This window comes from Hesperophylax consimilis, chromosome 19, assembly GCF_061612785.1.
Source record: "Hesperophylax consimilis isolate HC1 chromosome 19, BYU_Hcon_1.0, whole genome shotgun sequence".
Lineage (NCBI taxonomy): Eukaryota > Metazoa > Arthropoda > Insecta > Trichoptera > Limnephilidae > Hesperophylax > Hesperophylax consimilis.
Window position 1 is genome coordinate 23,245,409 of NC_142854.1, and position 20,100 is coordinate 23,265,508.

Sequence of the window (20,100 nt, forward strand, 5' to 3'; positions counted from 1 at the left end):
TATTTCCAATTCGCGTGGTTTAAAACAGGCCAAATGCTAATCCGAAAAGGACTGGGGGAAAAAATTAAACAAATTGAAAATGAAAATGATTGTTAAAAATGGTGTATGGTGTAAAATGTAGGTCACTCAGACCTCAAAATAATACTATCCTTATTTTGCATACCACCATGGCTAATGTACTTACAACGAACTTAAATAGCACACAACAACATCATACAACCAATGATACAAAACTCTGTGATTCTATTATTAACACTCCAGGTTCTCTTACAATATTTAACCAAAATATAAGATCCCTTAACAAAAACTATGACGAACTTTACATAATCGTATGCAACTTTTAAACAGATTTTAAAATTATAATCCTTACAGAATGTAGGATTTCAACCGCTTTTACAAAAAAACACAAAAATAATTGTACTAAATATCACACACTAAATCAAAAAATCAAAATGTAAGCATTGTTGTATACGTAAATAATAGTCTTAACGCCTCTGCATCAGAAATTTATTTAGTAAAAATAAACTGTCTACAAATAATCTTATGCGTGTATTTTCGTCCTATACAGATAACCATCCATACATAACATTACACTATTTATAATGGATCTGGATTCTCACCTAAAAAAACTAACTTCATTCAAAAAAATAATCATAGCTGAAGATCTAAACATTAACATACCTCCTAATGGTCACCCTCAAAATATTGGATACCAACTGATGCTTCTGGAACATGGCATTATAAGCACCATTAATACTCCTACAGGGGTAACCAAAGACTCAGAGTCATATATCGACCACATTATGGTTAAATCAAAAAGACAAATATATATTGCAATATACGAATCGAAAATCACAGATCACTACACAAAAACGATAGGCCCGACTTCCCCAAATATAAACTCAACTTTCCAAAATAACACCGCAAAAAAAAAATTTACTACGTGAACCTTACACAATGTTAAGAAAAACAGACATTGAAACATCTAACAAAAATGAACTCAACAGAAGAAGCATGGAATTATTTTTTAACATGTCTACAAACTCTCATTACCCAAAATACAAAAAGAACACCCACATCTATCCCTCATCGCAAAGTAAGACTTAAAAAATGGATTACTCAAAGCATCATAAATAACATAAAAAAGGGACAAACTACACAAACAAGTTAAACTCAACCCTTATGATACCTCGCGTTATTTCTTCTATAAAGTGTATAAAAATATTTGTTCCCTAACAATACGTTAAGCCAAAGAATTATACTACCGAAAAAACTGATAACAGCAAATTATGACCCTAAAACCGTATGCTCAATTTTGTGGGAAAGTACGCATTCACAGAAGAACAAAGATGATACCATAAAAAAATACTAATTAATTATGAAGAACTCTACTTCCACGACAATCCTTTACGTATCCTCAATTTTATAAACAAGCACTACATTAATATTGGAGTTAGCCTAGCTGAAAATATAAAAACTACGTTGCCTCTCAGAGATATCCAAGAGCCTCAAAACAGTGCAACAAACATCAGTAGTGAAAATTACAACAGACATTTCAAATTACATAATGTAACGCTAGAAGATACCAATACAATAATTCAATCAATAAAGAATGACACAACTACAGGACCGGATGATTTAGATTCTAAAACTATCTTGACACTTAGTTAACAACTACTTAAACCACTCACATACTTAATTAATCTTAGTCTAAAAGAAGGAATTTTCCCTAGATTACTAGAAAAGGGTTTTATTATTACAATTTTTAAATCAGGACCAATAAATAATGTAAACAACTATAGACATATTACGCTACTAAATACCATTTCGACAATTCTTGAAAAAACAGCTTCAACACTATCTGGAAACAAAACACATACTCTCGATCAACCAACATGGCTTCAGGAAAAACAGGAGCACAGTACATGCAATAGCTACTGTAACGGACTTCAATACAAAAAATCTAGACGCTAAGAAAAAAGTTATATCTTTTTACTTAAATCTATGTAAAGCCTTCGACAGAATTTCAAACAAAAAACTATTCAAAAAGCTAAAAAACATAGGAAATAATGGAATAGAATTCGATCTTATTAAAAGCTTCATGTCTGACAGAATGCAACAACTAAAAATTGACAGCAAGACAAGTTATCCACTTTTAATCACGTACGGAGTCCCACAGGGGACTATAATTGGCCCTCTATTATTCCCCATCTACATAAACGAATTATGTGAAATTGTAATGTACGTATAGAAATAAACCATAATAAAGTATATAAAGTATATATATATATATAACAAGGTTCAGTGTGACAATTACATCTGTCGAAAAAGTCAAAACAATAAACACAAAACACACTTGAATTGATTTAGTTGTAATGTTGATGTTTTACCAGCAGTGGGACTCACATGACTTACAATTACTTTTTAGAGGTGTGTTGACTAGTCATTATGTTGGGTTAACATGCATAGCTGAATAAAATATAATATATTTTCCTTACTTATTTTTACATTTTCATTTTTATCTCTTTTCTAAATTCACAACATTTACAGTATCGGAAGCTAATGGATAATAAATGAAAAAAATAATAACTATAAAAATTACACATTTTCCTGTTCAAGTCAAAATTTTGAAATCCACAAAAAAATTGCAGGTAATAACAGGAAATATGTCTAGTTTGGAATTAATAGCGACCAGGCATGCATAATTGCAACTTGAATTCACATGTAACCCCTATTTATAATAAATTAAGTCTATTAATTAATCTTCTCGGATGTGGCTTGCAGAGTTTAACTACGTTTTTCCAGTTTATATGCATATTTTAGTATGCCTACATCGGCAATTATTTATATTATTATTGTGAGTATTTAAAAGAATGTTATTGTGCCATGAACCAAAAGGAAAAGAACGACAATAGATAAATCGTAGCATTACTATAAATTTCTGCCATCTGATAGTTGTATGAGTATATACAAGCGTATATAAAAAAGCACGATTCTTAATTTTGCTTATTTGACTAACCAAAACAAAATAAAGATTTGCAAGAAGAAACTTTATTGCTTACATAGGTGCTTAATAATAAAAGAAGAAAAAAATAAATATGAAATTTTTTTAAATTTTAAATAAGATTTTAGATAATTAGTATAGTATGTATGCGTAAGTGTACTGTTAAATTTGAGTTCCGTGAGCAGGAGTAGTTACAATGGGCACATGAATAAGGTTTTTCTCCAGTATGGGTGATTAAGTGCCTTTTTAAATTAGAGTTTTGTGGAAAGAGTAGTTACAATGAGGACATGAATAAGGTTTTTCGCCAAAATGTGTGCGTAAGTGCACCGTTAAATCTGACTTATGTGAGCAGGAGTGGTTACAATGGGGACATGAATAAGGTTTTTCGCCAGAATGGCTGCGTAAGTGAAGTGTTAAATGTGATTTTCTTGAGCTGGAGTAGTTACAATGGGCACATGAATAAGATTTTCACCAGTATGGGTGCGTAAGTGCACTGTTAAAGCTGATTTTTGTGAGCTGGAGTAGTTACAATGGAGACATGAATAAGGTTTTTCTCCAGTATGAGTGATTAAGTGCCTTTTTAAACGAGATTTTTGTGAGCACGAGTAGTTACAATGGGGACATAAATAAGGTTTTTCGCCAGTATGTGTGCGTAAGTGCACCGTTAAATCTGACTTACGTGAGCAGGAGTAGTTACAATGTGGACATGAATAAGGTTTTTCTCCAGTATGAGTGATTAAGTGCCTTTTTAAACGAGATTTTTGTGAGCAAGAGTAGTTACAATGGGGACATGAATAAGGTTTTTCGCCAGTATGTGTGCATAAGTGCACCGTTAAATCTGACTTACGTGAGCAGGAGTAGTTACAATGGGGACATGAATAAGGTTTTTCTCCAGTATGAGTGATTAAGTGCCCATTTAAATGAGACTTTTGTGAGCAAGAGTAGTTACAATGGGGACATAAATAGGGTTTTTCGCCAGTATGTGTGCGTAAGTGCACCGTTAAATCTGACTTGTGTGAGCAGGAGTAGTTACAATGGGCACATGAATAAGGTTTTACTCCAGTATGAGTGATTAAGTGCCTTTTTAAACTTGAGTTCCGTGAGCAGGAGTAGTTACAATGAGGACATGAATTAGGTTTTTCGCCAGCATGTGTGCGTAAGTGCACCGTTAAATCTGACTTGTGTGAGCAGGAGTAGTTACAATGGGCACATGAATAAGGTTTTACTCCAGTATGAGTGATTAAGTGCCTTTTTAAATTTGAGTTCCGTGAGCAGGAGTAGTTACAATGAGGACATGAATAAGGTTTTTCGCCAGTATGTGTGCGTAAGTGCACTGTTAAATATGATTTGCGTGAGCTGGAGTAGTTACAATGGAGACATGAATGGGGTTTTTCTCCGGGATGTGTCTTCAGGACCATTATTACATCTGGAAAAGATGGCAGATAAAGCTCAGTATGTAGGTATCGAAACGATAAGATTATTAAAACTGATTCAGAACAAAAAAAAACCATTTTACCTGCAGTCTCTGTATACTTAATACTTTCAGAGTGCTCTAAGCATTCCTTTTTAACATCTGGCAGGTCTATGTCTATTTCCGTATAAGGGATTATTCCTACATCTTCTTCTCGGGGTCCTGGTTTTTCCTTAATGGGTTCAGTCTCCACTTTAATGCTACCTGAAACAGAACAAGAACAAAATGTTTATTTATTTATATATAAAGACATGAGAGCTTTGTGTGTGATTATTTGTTTCCGATTATATATCCCGGTTATATCTTCCCCATCGAAAAAACTAAACCGTTCCACACACCTTTCCACAAATGATTATATGCAAGTGCATTATATAAGGATTATAAATACAAAACAATACAAGAACAACAAGTCAACCCACCAGAGATCAAATGGGAAAATAATTCACCGACTCCAGATATTTTCATATCAGAGGGTTCGGCTCGGTAGAACTCCTAACTGTACCTATAAATCCTACTGATCCCTCAAAATAAATATTTAAAAAATCTTTCATTATCCTACATGTATTTAAAATGACTAGATTTTTTCATTTTTATAAATAAATTCTTTGAAAAATCTAATACGCCTAATTTTTGAATGAGAGAGGTAGGTATAATGCCGGAGCCGAAAAACCAAATGGTTATTTATTTATTTAAACGCCATAAAATGGCATTTACAATAGAGTGATTACAGAACAAGTAATGTGTACACAAAAATATTGTTGCAAGTGATACAGTTGTTAATAGAAGTGCAGTTAAACAATAGGTACATAATTAAAAGAAATATCTACTAGTGTAGTAATAGTTGCATGAATACTAGGTTTGTATAAGACCTGACATAAATCGAGATACGAGGTGTTTATGATGATTTATTATTATTAATTTCAACGCCCTGGTGGGCTTTTACATAACAAGTTTTTTACATAACAAGCTTTTACATCACATAACATACAGAAACATTTTTAAATGGAAAAAGATAGACTATAAAAAAATAAATAAAAGTAAACATAATATGAAAGGTAGGTAGGTGAATAGATAAGTTAAGGTAGAGTTAATTCATTGCAATAAAAGAGAAATAAACTAGTAGGTATGTTAACAATTACAAAATTACATGTGAATGGCTAAATGTGATACATAACAAAAATTTTTTGTTTGTTCTCGCTTTGACGGCTTTTACATGCATGAAAGACATGAGTAGGCACAACACAGGTAGGTATTAGTATACGATAAGTGAATCGTATATTGTATAAAGGAGTTCAACCAGCAAATACTTATTTGGGCTCAGGCTACAGTACATTCAGCAATTATAATTGTCACAATATAACACAAAACATAATTACAAACATACTCGAAGCATACCGGTTAGCAGTGGTGTAAAACATTTTCTAGCGATTTATAAAAGTAGGTAATATTCTTGTAATTTAAAATACATAAATTGTTTTTTTTTTGTTATTATAAATGTACGTTAGTTTGTTATTATTATGACAAAAATAAAAGGTACACAAAAATTACATAGAAAAAGAAGTAGGTATATACGATGAATAGTAATTAATATAAAGTAAATTCTATTAAGGCCTAGAATGTTATAATAACAGAGAATATTTTATTTGAACAGAATAGTATAAAAACGTGATTTTTCACATGTATAATCTAGCAAAATATTAGAATAGAGTAATTAGTAGTGAGTTTATTTTTGCCTTCAAAATTAATTCTACTTGGAATAGCTGGGCAAGTATTGCAATTTGGCTTTAGTAAAACAGGGCTGTCAACGATTTTATAATACTTTTGGATAAGAAATAATATGTTGTTTTGTTTCCCGACTATGCACCGGTGCCGAAGGGATTAATGACAATAATTCCTTACCAGTAGAACAAGTATGGCATTTCCACATCACGCCTGTAATCTAAAATGTAGTCTTCCATATATTTTTATAGTCTGAGAATGACAAATTCTTTTAATCTTATTTCCCGAATCTGTGTATTTTCTTATTTTTTCAGAAATAGATTTTTTAATATTACAGGAATCTGGAAAAGCGAAATCAATTAGAGAGGTTATTTTTTTAAATTTTGTCATGTAAAACTATATCGGGTCTATTATGACTAATCGTTCGGTCTGTTAGTATAGTTTTATCATAATAAATTATATAAAATAAATTTTCTAAAAATGAATTTGGTTCGTATTCATAATATGGTACTATATTACGGCAGTCAATCAAGTTATGTTAAATTACCAAACTTTAGTGAATTATTTTTGAAACTTGATTGTGCCTAAATGTATACTCGGACGGCGCTAATACAGAACATCCCGATATAATATGTTCTATAGTTAAGATAATTGTCTTGGTTTATCATGTCGATTTATATTTGAAATATGGATACGGGGTGCGTTGTTGAAATGTTATCTATGTATAATATCAATGTTACATTAAACTAGCTTCGAAGTGAAATACCGTCAATATGACGGGACATTATAATTCAAAATTAGAAAATGCAAAATAAAATAACTTAATGTTAAATTATTTTAATTACATAAAAAGTTCTTTACCGTTTGTTTGTATAATTCATACAAATCGGGAGTTGTGGAGTTCATTGAACCAGAGTTACAAAGACACACAATAGAATTTTGAATTTTTCGCTATACAGTACCTGGCCTCGGCCGGGCTTCACGCAGAGTTTTTTTTATTATTTTTAACAGTTATTTTAATCTTTAATTCGACTTCAAGTGTGCAGAAATTCTCCAAGAAGTTTCAAAATTGAAGGGGTGAGAAAAGGGGATAGGGATAAATTTTCTAAATCTCTTGTACACAGTCGTTTTCTTATTGTTTAAATGGTTAAGTGTGCAAAATGTTATCAGTCTCGGAATTAAACAGTGGATTTCAAAATCAGACTCTCTTATTTATACAAACAGATGTAAATATGATAGATAGGTTCAAAATAGGTAAAGATAAATAGGTTTTGAGTAATCTGAAAGTATGTTGCCTGTTGTATGCTGATGATGCGGTGCTGATTGCTAATATTATGTATGATCTACAGTCTCTCGTGTCTAGGATGAACGAAGTATGCATAAGAACGAGTTAATGATGAATATAAGTAAGTCTTAAGTAATGGTGTTTGAAAGAGAGAGTACGAAAACAGTGTGCAATGTAGCTGTGAATGAGGAATACTTGGAGAAGGTGGATGAGTTTGTGTATTTAGGAAGCTTGTTTACGAGAGATGGGAAGGCTGACAGAGATATTGAAAGAAGAGTAAATGCAGGTAACTCCATTAATGGAGAACTGAACGCAGTTGGCGCTAACAAAAAATTGTCCAAAGTACCTACCTAAGGTACCTACCCTGATGTAGGGAAGTGAGGCATGGAACTGGCAAAGAAAGGATGAAGTAGATTGAATGCTGTTGAAATGAGATCCCTGAGGCGTAAAAGTGGTAAAACCATGTATGATCGTGTGAGGAATGTGGAGATCCGCAAAGAGTGCAAGGCTGATGTAAGCGTAATGAGTCAGATCAAGAAAGGGACGCTTAGATGGTTTGGGCATGTAGAGCGAATGAGCGAAGAAAGGAGTGTAAGGAGAATATACGATGCAAATGTGAATGGTTGCAGAAGTCGGGGATGCCCGAGGAATACATGGCAGGACCAAGTGAATCAGATACTTGAGTCGGGCCATGTCAAGAGTCAGAATAATAGAAGAGTATGTATGAGACGATGTTTGAATGCGAATGAGGGAAGGAGTGTGTGCCAAGACCAAGTTGTTTGGCGGTCCGTCCTCTCTGCCTACCCCTGCGGGGAAACGGCGTGATGGTTAGTTAGTTTTTTTTTTTTAGGTTCTAAAATTTAAAATTTCAATATTCAATAAATCAAAACAATAATTTCCTATGAAAACTCAATTAATTTAATGGTGTGATACTTTCGTACTGCATATATATTTTTTTGCCAAAATTTTGGAATATGTTTTGTCGACCGTAGTTGTGAATTTGTAGTTTTGCGACTTTGTACTGGGAAGTGTTAATTAAAATTTGCCATGCTGTAGAACATTACAATAAGTGTTTAAAATAAGAAAAGCATTAAAATAAGGCTTATTTAAATGCCCATTTATCATATTTTCTGAGTATCATTCGTAAAGTGTCATAAACAGTCTTAATTTACTAACGACTGGACAAAATAACAAGGTTAAGTGAGAGAATTACATTTGTTGAAAAAGCCAAAACAAACACAAAACACACAAGAATTAATGTAATCGTAATGTTGATGTTTTACCAGCTTCAGGAGTCACATGACTTTCAATCATTATTTAAAAGTGTGTTGCATTTTAATTATGTTGGGTTAACATGGAACCCTAAAATACATAACTAGCTATATGACAATTTTCTATTTTTCCTTACTTTAATTTTTCTCTTTTTTCTAAGCATACACTAAGTACAATTTCGGAAACAAATTGACAATAAATTAAATAAATAATAACTACAAAAATTACACATGTTTCCATTTAACTTTGACGGCCGGCGTGGTCTAGTGGTATACGCTTTTGACTACAGATCCGAAGGTCGCGGGTTCGAACCCGGCGTGCGCAAATAAATTTTATTTGATTAATTTGTGTTATTTCACAATTAATTAATTTAAAATAATATATAGTATATTTGCGGCACGTTCCAGAGTGGAAGATACTCTCAGTATCGCCCTGGTGTAAGACCACCATTCAGAATTGAAACGTTGCTTGAAATGGCTTTAGCCGTGTTTGGTGACCAGATCTGAATAGCCAGGTACTTCCCCACCTTCCTCTTCCCCATCTCCCTCCCCTCCCCAATACCCTCAGCCTCACAACATACCCCAATTGGGGATGCCATAGTCTCACTGGCTCCAGACGGGAGCAGTTGGGACTCTTGTGCGGTAATACTGTAAAAAAAAAAAAAAAAAAAAAACTTACAATTTTGATTGTTTATAATAGGAATTATGTCTTGTTAGGAATTAATAGTGACCAGGCAAGTATAATGACAACTTGAATTCACATCTAACCCCTATTTATAATAAATTAAGTGTATACACATATGTTTGCCATAATACATAAAAATAAATGTCGAAAAAAGTTATAATAAAAATAAGATTAAATTTGAACCGCTCATTGTAGTGGGAAAATTATGCTTGTGCAATGATGGAGGATATGTCTAGCAGAGTTAAGAGACCCAATGAACCAGACATTTATCTACCCTTTTCCAGTTTTACAAAATTATGTCAGTTGATAATCAGTTATGTAATTAAGTACCTATAACTACTTCAACAATTAATTATATTATTATTATGAGTATTTAATTCAATATTATTGTGTCTTGATGAACCAAATAGAACAATAATAGATAAATCGTAGCATTAATATTAATTTCTGCCATATATTAGTTGTGTGAGTATTATATACGAGTATGTAAAAAAGTACGTTTCTAATTTAAGCTAATTTAATAAATCAACACAAAATTAAGATTTGTAAGTAGGAACTTAAATATCTATATGGTACTTAATTATATGGGTCATTCCGCCGTTTCGTTCAAATTTGCCTGTTTCCGCGGATTTTTTTTTTTTGCCTTTTTACTATATATTTTTATAGAAATGGGTTCCCGTACCTATCAGATGTATAAAAGTGAAAAGGGCACCTTTGTGCGACACTTGGATTCGAAGAAAATTGATGGAAGGTAATGAAGGTGTGGATGGTAATGAAAAACTGTTGGATGGTAATTTAAAAATTTGGATGGTAATGAAGTTTGGTAATGAAATATTAATAGATGGTAGTGAACATGTTTAAGGTTCTTAAAATGTCTGTGAATAATGAAATTTGAATAGAAATTGAATAATAAAATAGATTTCAAATCATGCTAAGTATCATTTGACGTGGTGAGCGGATTAGGAAAAAGAAGAAAAACCTATTATAGTGAAAAACTAAATGCTTTATTCAGACTTTTGAACATTGGAGACAAGAAATACATTTTTTCATACATAATCAGTTCTGCTTACTTATGCTTTTGCAATATCTGTATGAATTGTTAAAAAATAATGGAAAAAAATATCAAAATACAAATTAAGAAAAGGCAGCTGGAACATCAAACCCAACACAACTAAAATTTTCCTATTATACTACTTACCCAGAAATTATAAGGAATAGTCAAATTCTTTATAATTACGTTTTATAAGTAGGTTTGTACACAAGAAATACAAAATTTTCCCATTCCTAAGCAAACATCGTAATATTTGAAAAATAGAAATAATAAAAATAATAAGAAAAAATCAGATGTCAATTGAAATGCAGTTTAAAATAAAATCAGAGATACTTAAAACAAACACAACATATGTAACTAATAAGTACAAGATAAAGGTCTTACATCTAAATAGGAACATAATATTTAAGGAACTTGAGATCATTCTTGTGAAAGTTTTTGCTGGAAAACTATTTCAAATCAAAGTTCGGCAAATTTTTGAAAGTGAATTGTCCTCTTTCATTCTCATCTGGATCTTGCAAGCGCTGAAGAATTTGTGATTCCAAAATGAAATCGTCGTCACTAATTGTTGGCCAGACAAATTTTTTGGAATTCCCTTGAGCTTTTTTCAAAAAAATTACTTTGTACTCTAGTGAAGTTTGCATTGGCAAGTGTCTCGTTCTTTTTTGGGGAAAACAGTCCAGTAGGGTCTATATTTACAAAAAGTCGAATAGCTGATTTTTTGTTGTTCTTTGCAGAATTTGTCGTGGAGGTTTTTGAAGTTATCTGTAATATATCTTTTCTGTTTTTTTAAAACTTTGCGTTTCACAAATTCTTTTTTTCCGGGAGCTACCCGGCTATTTACATCTTCTTAAAAAAATCTTGTATCTTCCGTTTTATTTCATTTGTTTTGTTATTCTTGTTTTCAGCTAAAGTCTTTCTGATTTGAAAGGGAACTTTACTGAGTACTTTATATTTCTTTAACTTGTTCTTGTCTCTCCGTATTTCATTCGCAAACTGTCTTTTCTCTGTTTTTTTTAAAGCCTTGTATTTTTCATTTAATCCTCGAGACAGCGATTCACTGAACAACAATTTCTTTTTTACATCTTCGACTTTATTCATTGGGATGTATTTAACTATGTCGTTTACTTTTTTCTCTACTGTATCTTCGATTGGTCCATTTACGTTTTGTAGCTGCAACGCCTTCAATTTCTTTTGTTCGTTTCTTTTCTCGTTCCTGAGTTTGCTTATCTGGTCCTGTAACGTCTTAATGATTTTCAATGATCTAAACCTCAATTTTCTAACATTCGTTAGACCACGCACATTTTTTTTAATGATTTGTTGTTCATTCTCGACTGCGAGAGGGTCAGGATCTAGAGTATTTTGCACATTATTGGGTACTTCCTTGACATTTTCATGAATTGGAGGCATATTTTCTACTGTAATCGTTTCTATTTTACGCTGCTCCTCTTTTTTCTTCCAATAATTTACAGAGTTCTTTCGCCATCTTCGTCTTTGCTCTCTCTGGGCTCTTTCACTCATATCTTCAATGCTGCAAATCTTTTTTTGCGCTTTTCGCATTAAGTATCTTTTTTTTTCTTTCGCTTTCTGAAGACTGTACAGTTCCGGATTGTTTTTAATCTCAGCATATTTTTGTTGCTTACGCAGCCTGTCCTTGGATAACTTTTCTTCTTTTTTCAGTTTTTTATTTAACTTTGCCATTGTGGATTATGGTGTTTAGCCTGTAACAAATAATAAAGAAAAATTATCATAAGTATCGGATCAAGTGAGAAGTTGAATAACAAATATGGATAATTTCAATTTCGTTACTTTTACAGGAGAGCCCAAAAATTGTTACACTACTTTTATATCTTTGTTTAATATTTTTTTCCCTAAATGATTTAAAATCTAACAGTAATGATATGGTTTTTTAATCAAGAAATTTGCGTTGGACTCTTAATAATGCCCTTTATATAGATTTTTGTTCAAATCTGGATTTGTTTAGAAACTTGAAATTTTGTAAAAATTCATCTGTTTTAATAGACAACTGAAGTAATGAAGATAAGTAATGAAAATAATTGTGACTGTAGGGGAATAGTTAAACCATTTGTTTAATATATTATTCGTTTACATTTGAATAATTATAATTATATCATTGAATAAAAAAATCGATTTTCAAATAAAAATTCGCAGGGTAAATTTTAACAGATTGTTTTTCCATATCAGTAAATAGATAAAACGAAAATATGTATTTCACCAAAACTGAAATTGTCCGACGCTAGAACGCAAGAAACTGCTTTTATTGATAATATTAACTTTTATGAACCCCCAAACATGGTCCCAGATGCACGTAAAAATAACCCTTACAAATTTATCATTACCCTCCACACCTCTAAATTACCATCCGGCAAAAAATTTTACGATACGGAAGGTAATGAGACGGAGGGTAATGAGGTTTTGACAATCTTTCCTTAATAACTCGCTTAATAATGACATTACAAATCTTTATGTTTCAATAAAAAATAGTCCGACTAATTATAGTTTATAGGTTCATGATTCGAATTTTTAAAACATGTACTTACTTTAAAAAATGCTGGAAGGTAATGATGCCTGGTCGGTGACAAAGTCGTTTTCGAGCACGGAGATCGCAGATATTTCTTTATTCAGCGACGCACGTCCTCCCCCGTCCAGATATAGCGGTACACTGATTAGTAACGGAGGCGCGGGGTAGGGTACAGCTGACGAACAGTGACAAACACGGTCACAATTTTAATTACCGCTTTGGCGGAAGACGACAGCGATTTTTTCTGGACAAAAACAAAATCTCAATTCTTTCTATGATACAGTAACTTTAAAAATTAATTAAACACAAATAAATATGCAAAATTAGTTGTAAATTCAGGTCGATTAATGAATGTAGTGATTTTACTAGTGTAAAATGTTCTTATTTATTGATCAATTTACCGGTCCCTCATTTACACGGGGAAGGTAATGAGATTTTAGCATGTTTTTTGTATACCATAAAGTTATTAAGTAACAAATGCCTAATCCGGTAAATACTACTTTTTCCTTTTTTAAATAACTACATTTTCCAATAAAACTTTCTTGAAAAACATTATTTTTCATATGACTTTTTTGCAAGAACATGCGATTTGAACGAAACGGCGGAATGACCCATATAGTAATTATAAAACATAAAATAGTTTATAAGATGTTTTTTTTCAAATTTCAAATAAGGAATTAAACAATTAGTCCAGTACGGGTGTGGTAAGTGTATCGTTAAATCTGACTTGTATGAGCATTAGTGGTTACAATTGGAACATGAATAAGTTTTTTTATCAGTATGGGTGCGTAAGTGTACAGTTAAATTTTACTAGCGTGATCAGGAGTCATTACAATTTATTTATTTAATTTTTTATTTCTATAGAATTTATAAAAAAAATAATAAGAACATGAAAAAGGTTTTAAGATTTACGCAGTCAAAAGTATATTTGTTTTTGGGGTGTTGTGCTGTGTTGCGTTAACGCCTTCTTTAGCCAACTTTTCCGACAACGTTGGCTAAAGAAGGAGTTAGCGCAACACGGCATTACACCCCAAAAACAAATAACAAAAAAAGGTTTTTCTCCAGTATGAGTGGGTAAATCCATTTTAAAAGTGATTTGTGTGAGCAGGAGTAGTTACAATGGAGACATAATGAAGGTTTTTCGCCAATATGGGTGCGTAAATGTACCGTTAAATCTGACTTCTGTGAGCATAGGAGGTTACAATGGGGACATGGATAAGGTTTTTCTCCAGTATGGGTGCGTAAGTGCATTGTTTAATCTGATTTGTGTTTGAGCAGGAGTTACAATGGAGACATGAAAGAGGTTTTTCTGTATGTGTCTTCGGGATCATTATTTTATTTGGAAAAGATGGCAGATAAATCTCAATAAGACGTTTATCTATAATGAAACGATAAGATTATCAAAACTGATTCAGACCGAAAAAGTGCATTTTACCTGCAGTCTTGGTAATATTATCAGAATGTTCCAAGCATTCTTTTTTCACATCTGGCAGGTGTATATCTATTTCCGTGTAAGGGATTCTTCCTCCATATTCTTCTTGGGGTCCTGGGTTTTCCTTAATGGGTACAGTCTCCACATTAATGCTACCTTAAACAGAACGACAACAAAATGTTAATATATATCATGAGAGCTATGTGCATGATTATTTGTATTTATTGTCAGATTGTTTTATATAGCTCAATCAAGATCCTACTGATAAGATACTTGCCGACTTTGCAGTAGCTAAGCTAATTCAAATTCCCATCACATAAAAATTAATAATCGGATTGGTCTATTATGTCGATTTACATCTGAAATATGGATACGATTGTAAGTTTTTGAAATGTTAATTAATCTATGTCTAATGTAAACGGTACATTAAACTAGCTTAGATGTGAAATACAGTGAAAAACATGGAACATTATGATTGAGATTTGGAAAATAAAATAACTTCATGTTAATTTATTTTAATTATATAAGTAGGTTCTTTACCATTTGTTTGAATAATTAAAACAAACTCTTTTGAAAAAGACACTGCAATTCAAAGCATGAGTTCAAGAGTTCATTGAACCAGAGGTTAAGAGAAACACAACAGAATTGAGTAATTCTAGATTACCCAGCGTCGGCCGGGCTTCACGTTCAAGTTCAAGTTTTTTCTGGATTTTGAACGCTAATTTTTATCTCTTTTGTATTTTATAAATTTTCAACTTCCATACTAGGCTCATGCTCATAATATGGTAATCGTATGTGATTTATGTAAGAATAACAATAATAAAACATAACGGAAACAAAAACTATCATGGTAAATCAAAACAGAAACTTATGGTTAAACAAATCTTATATTGGACATCGAGTGTGCAAAAATTCATCAATAAGTGTCAAAATTCTACAGGGGTGAGAAAAGGTGATAGGGATAGATTTTCGAAATCTCTTGTAGATAGTCGCCTTCACCTTGTTTAGAAGTTCAAGTGTGCAAAATGTCGGAACATCAATCTCGGAATAAAACATTAGATATCAAAATCAGACTCTCTTCTTTATACAAACAGATGAAAAGATGATATATAGGTCCATTAATACAAAAATAACAATAAATTCTCTCATTCAATAAATCAAAACCACAATTTCCTCTGAAAATAGAAGATTTGTGAGTAGCAAGTAGGTTCGTAATATAAACCCACAGACATAGGAATTAATTGACGAGAAGATAATGGCGAGGGGTAAAATCAACTGTTGAAGAACGAAAGGAGTAAGGCTGACTGTGATTCGTCAATAAATCAATCTGACAGTAAATAGGCATCTCGCATTATAATATCACCATTTACTTCTTAAAAGTAAAATCTGCTTTTGAATGAATAGACATTTTTACATGGGAGCGCAAATTACTCGCCACTTATGAACAAATTTGCGAAGTCCAAATTCGGCAAAAAAATTCGGTTCTATTTTCAGAGTCGAATATTTCGTTTAAGTATTTAGTTAAGACACTTTTATAAATGTTCATAATTTACTTCCCAGCAACCAACCAGTTTTGTGTTTCGCGTCCAGACGTTTCTCGATGTGATAGTATATGTTTCTAAAACTGATCTATATTATACGATGTGAATATGCTTAAAATAAAGTAAAATAATGCTTATATATGGAATCTAATACGACAATTGGGTTAATTCTCTTTTTCAAATCTATTTTTACAAGTTTTCATAGTACAAGTTAACATTTTGCCGTGTTATTTCGTAAAATGAACCGATGATGCCTCGACCATAGTTCGCACAAGAATGATGACGTCACGTTTTCAAATTTCACTTGAGGCCATACGCGAGCACAGCCGGATCCAATGGAACCGGTATGGGGAGTGGGGATAATACGCTTTTAATCACTTAGGGCAGGTCTACTAATATTCATATGTCTATGTATAAACCATTATTTTAAGTGTCATTTTTATATTTACAATAAGGAATTATGAAATTTTCTTCAGGTAGGTAGGTACCATAGTTTTGATTATTCCAATTGACAGAATCTAAAATGGACACCATCTTGAACTGGAAACGGAAAATAATAACAAATTTACAGACGTATATAAATGATCAACGGTCGACTTAAAACAGAATTTCGCTTCGCTCTTTTGAGTAGAGAATTTTTGGAATGGATTGATTCACTTTGATAATTAAATATGACGATGCAACATTTGACGAATTAAGAACTGTTTGCGAGCATAATAAGTTAAACGTTTTCTTAGATCATCAGTTGCGTGTAAAGCAATATTTCAAAGGTAAAATTTTGAAGTGAAATAACACAGAACTGCGCTGTATAATTACTATTATAATAATTAAAATTATGGACAACAAGAGGGGAAGTAAAGAACAAGCAGCTGTTCTGATTATTTGCATCGGAAACACTTCTGTGATATGCAATGCAACTTACTAGTTGGCTGAACACTCTCGGCATACTGCAAACATTCCTTCTTCACATCCGGCAGGTGGATTTCAACATCCCCATAGGCCATTTCACCTGAGCCTTCTTCCTGTGACCATGGTTCAGTTTTGATGGATACACTCTTAGGGTTGGGATCCATGGCACTGCTGTGATAGCGTCCTGTTGTGTAATGATAATTATTCTCAGCTAAAAAATAAGAAAGGACTGTAACAAAAATTCTCTCTTTGAACAGTTCATATTAAAAATAATCAACACTTATTTAAAACCGCTATTACTTTTCAAAAAAACAAATAGTTTCGTAAGCAATGCTTACTTCTTCAAAATTTACTTAATTAATGGTACCACAAAAAAGGTTTGCTGTTTTTGAATTAGCGAAAATGACTTATGTGATGTTCAAACAGGGTCAAGGTTAGATGAAATTACTAATCGCTTGATTTTAATGTTTGACAGCGGCCGTAAATGAACAATAAACAAACTCATGTACTCTCTTTTGTCTCTCGTATTATATCGCGAATGCTGTTTAAACTGATCAATAAGGTGTTGAGCGATATAATCTTACAATTAACAAGCACAAATTTACGTGTTTAGGTGTTACTTGGTTAATATATAAAGATCATACTTACATACAAGGCGAAGCACGGCGGTCAATAGCAAGATATTGAAGAAACCTCTACAAAAAAGGAGAAGCATTTCAATTTCAATTATTGTGTGGTTCATATAATATAACTTTAGAAAGACAGAGCAACACTTATATACGTTAATGAAGCGAAAGCAAAGGAGACACAAAAGTCGGACACCTGACGTTTCCATCCGTAGAGATGATCGATATTCCTGGCCCGGTTCCCGGCTCCATTGCCGTCACTGGAACCGTAATTATTTATGTCTATGGAACTGGTACATTTTTGCACTATTTCACTGCCATCCCTATAGAAGGCCGTGCTGTAGAAAACCAACTGACATTCAAAGAGTCCTGTTTTTGGGACTTCGTGGTAGCTTTTTTCTATGCGCCAGTATGGATTTTGTAGGCGTCTGGAAAGTGTGTGCAACTGATTGAAGCAGTTATTTTACATTTTACATCACGTTTCTGCAATATTTATACTTCTTTTTTGTAAAACAATACGTTGGTGGTTATATACGATCTTCAAGGTAAGACATTTTAAATATATTTACAATTTTAACGTAGTAAATAATGTTTTCAACAACTTTCATAATGGCGGATGACGCTTAGCTTTGGATCTGTACAGATTATCATTAGAAATGGTGTAATTTACTAGATAATATAATATAATCTACATAATATAATATAATCTACTTAATAGTACTATGTAATAACATGTGTAGAGCTTTCTGAGAGAATAATAGGGTAATTCATAAGCCGCCACGTTTTTAGTAGGCACTTGGAAATGATACTTTGTTTCAACTCGATTGTTTGAAATTTGATTTGTTTTGAAAATACGTAATATATTTATTAGTGGATATTAGTTTCAGATGCCTCATAAGTGCTGTGTTCCCGGATGCAAATTACACCAGTTCTCTGAAGAAGGAAGGAACGGTTACCATCTTCAAATTTCCAGCGGAGGAAGAACGCAGACAGTCATGGATCAGGGCCATTCCTCGCAAAAATTGGATTCCAGGTGCTTTCGCTGCCGTTTGAATCAATCATTTTGACAAAAAGGATATTATATCGCACCCTAAAAAAACAAAATTGGCCATCGGAGCTACACCAAGTATTTTTAAAGGTTTGTCAAGTTATTTAACAAAGAAAAAGGCACTGGATAGAGTGAATCCCGAAAATAGGAAGTTAAAAATAAAACACCGACACGAGGAAAAAGTTGAACTTTTCTTTCAAAGTGACACAAAAGTGAATTATAGTGATTTTGTTAGAAATATGCAAATAAAAATTTAACTCGGTGAGTGGAATGTAAAAACTATAAATGACATAACATATTTATACACCACAAACTTTGACAATGTAGATAAACAATTATATTTAAGTTCTCAAGTTGTAGTTGACCATAATCTGAATATCAAAGTATTTGTCGGAACAAATTAACTTTCTCATCGTGAATTGAAGTGGTTATTCCCCAAAACTATGATATTGATTTTATAGTCACAATTAGAAAATTTGTTGGTACGATATCATAATATTAATATAGATGAAAATGTTAATTATGAAGACAAGAGTCAGAATACTGTAAATAATCAATTATTAAAAGCTCATATTTATTTAAAATCCCTAGACGCTGCCAGTAGTCTTGAATATGAATTTAAAAACTCTTTAGAACTACTTTTAGATCAGGTTAGTTTATTAACATCAAAAAGGAGACGATATAGTACTACCACTTTAATCTTTGCTTTCATGATTTACTCGAGGTCTCCTACATGTTACAGATTAATTAAAGATTTTTTTATTTTGCCACATAAAAGGTATTTACAAAGCATTTCTTCGTCGTTTGATGTTTCACCTGATTCTTCAAATAATTTATATTTTAAAAATATAGTAAAGGAGCTTTCAGAGCGTGAAAAGTTTGTTTCCTTATTGATTGATGAAATTAACATAAGTAGTTGTATAACTTATAAATCCAATAAACTTACAGGTTTTGCATCAAATGATTCCTCAAAAATAGCAAAATCAGTGCAATGTTTTATGATCACTTCATGTTTTGGTGGTTTAAAAGAAGTCGTTCGACTGATGCCAGTTAGTTCTATTTCTGGCAGTGATTTGAAAACAATAACCTTAAATGTTTTAAATTTTGTTCAAAAACTTGGCTTTACGGTCACTTGCATAATAATGCAAGTGATCAGTAATAACTGACAATAATCGGGTGAACCAAAATATGTTCAAAGAAATATCTCCCTTGGATAATTTTGTTAATCCTTTACACACTAATCTGCCAATTTTTATGTTTTATGATTATGTGCACATATTTAAAAATATTAGAAATAATTGGATCAATTTAAAAGATTTTAAGAAATCATTCTCATATCCAGATTTTGACGACAACTCAATAATAAGACATGCCCAATTTCAAGATCTGAGAGATATATATTATATATACCATAGAAACCAACAGTACAATTAAAAAGGCATTCAAATTAAATTATAAATCTCTTAATCCAACATGCTTCGAAAGGCAGAAGGTGATTTTAGTTGATAATATATTT

General features: G+C 32.2%; 1 protein-coding gene across 1 annotated transcript; it reads right to left on the reverse strand.

The window, feature by feature from the left end:
- Window positions 1-19: 19 nt before the first annotated feature.
- LOC149415020 (uncharacterized) lies at window positions 20-17,074 on the reverse strand. Its single transcript, XM_089642977.1, has 6 exons — window positions 16,957-17,074; window positions 14,464-14,616; window positions 4,521-4,679; window positions 4,253-4,430; window positions 3,852-3,994; window positions 20-51 (listed from the first exon to the last, which is right to left on the reverse strand). The coding sequence occupies exons 1-6, from the start codon at window positions 17,072-17,074 to the stop codon at window positions 20-22; spliced, it is 783 nt and encodes a 260-aa protein (XP_089499103.1).
- Window positions 17,075-20,100: the final 3,026 nt, after the last annotated feature.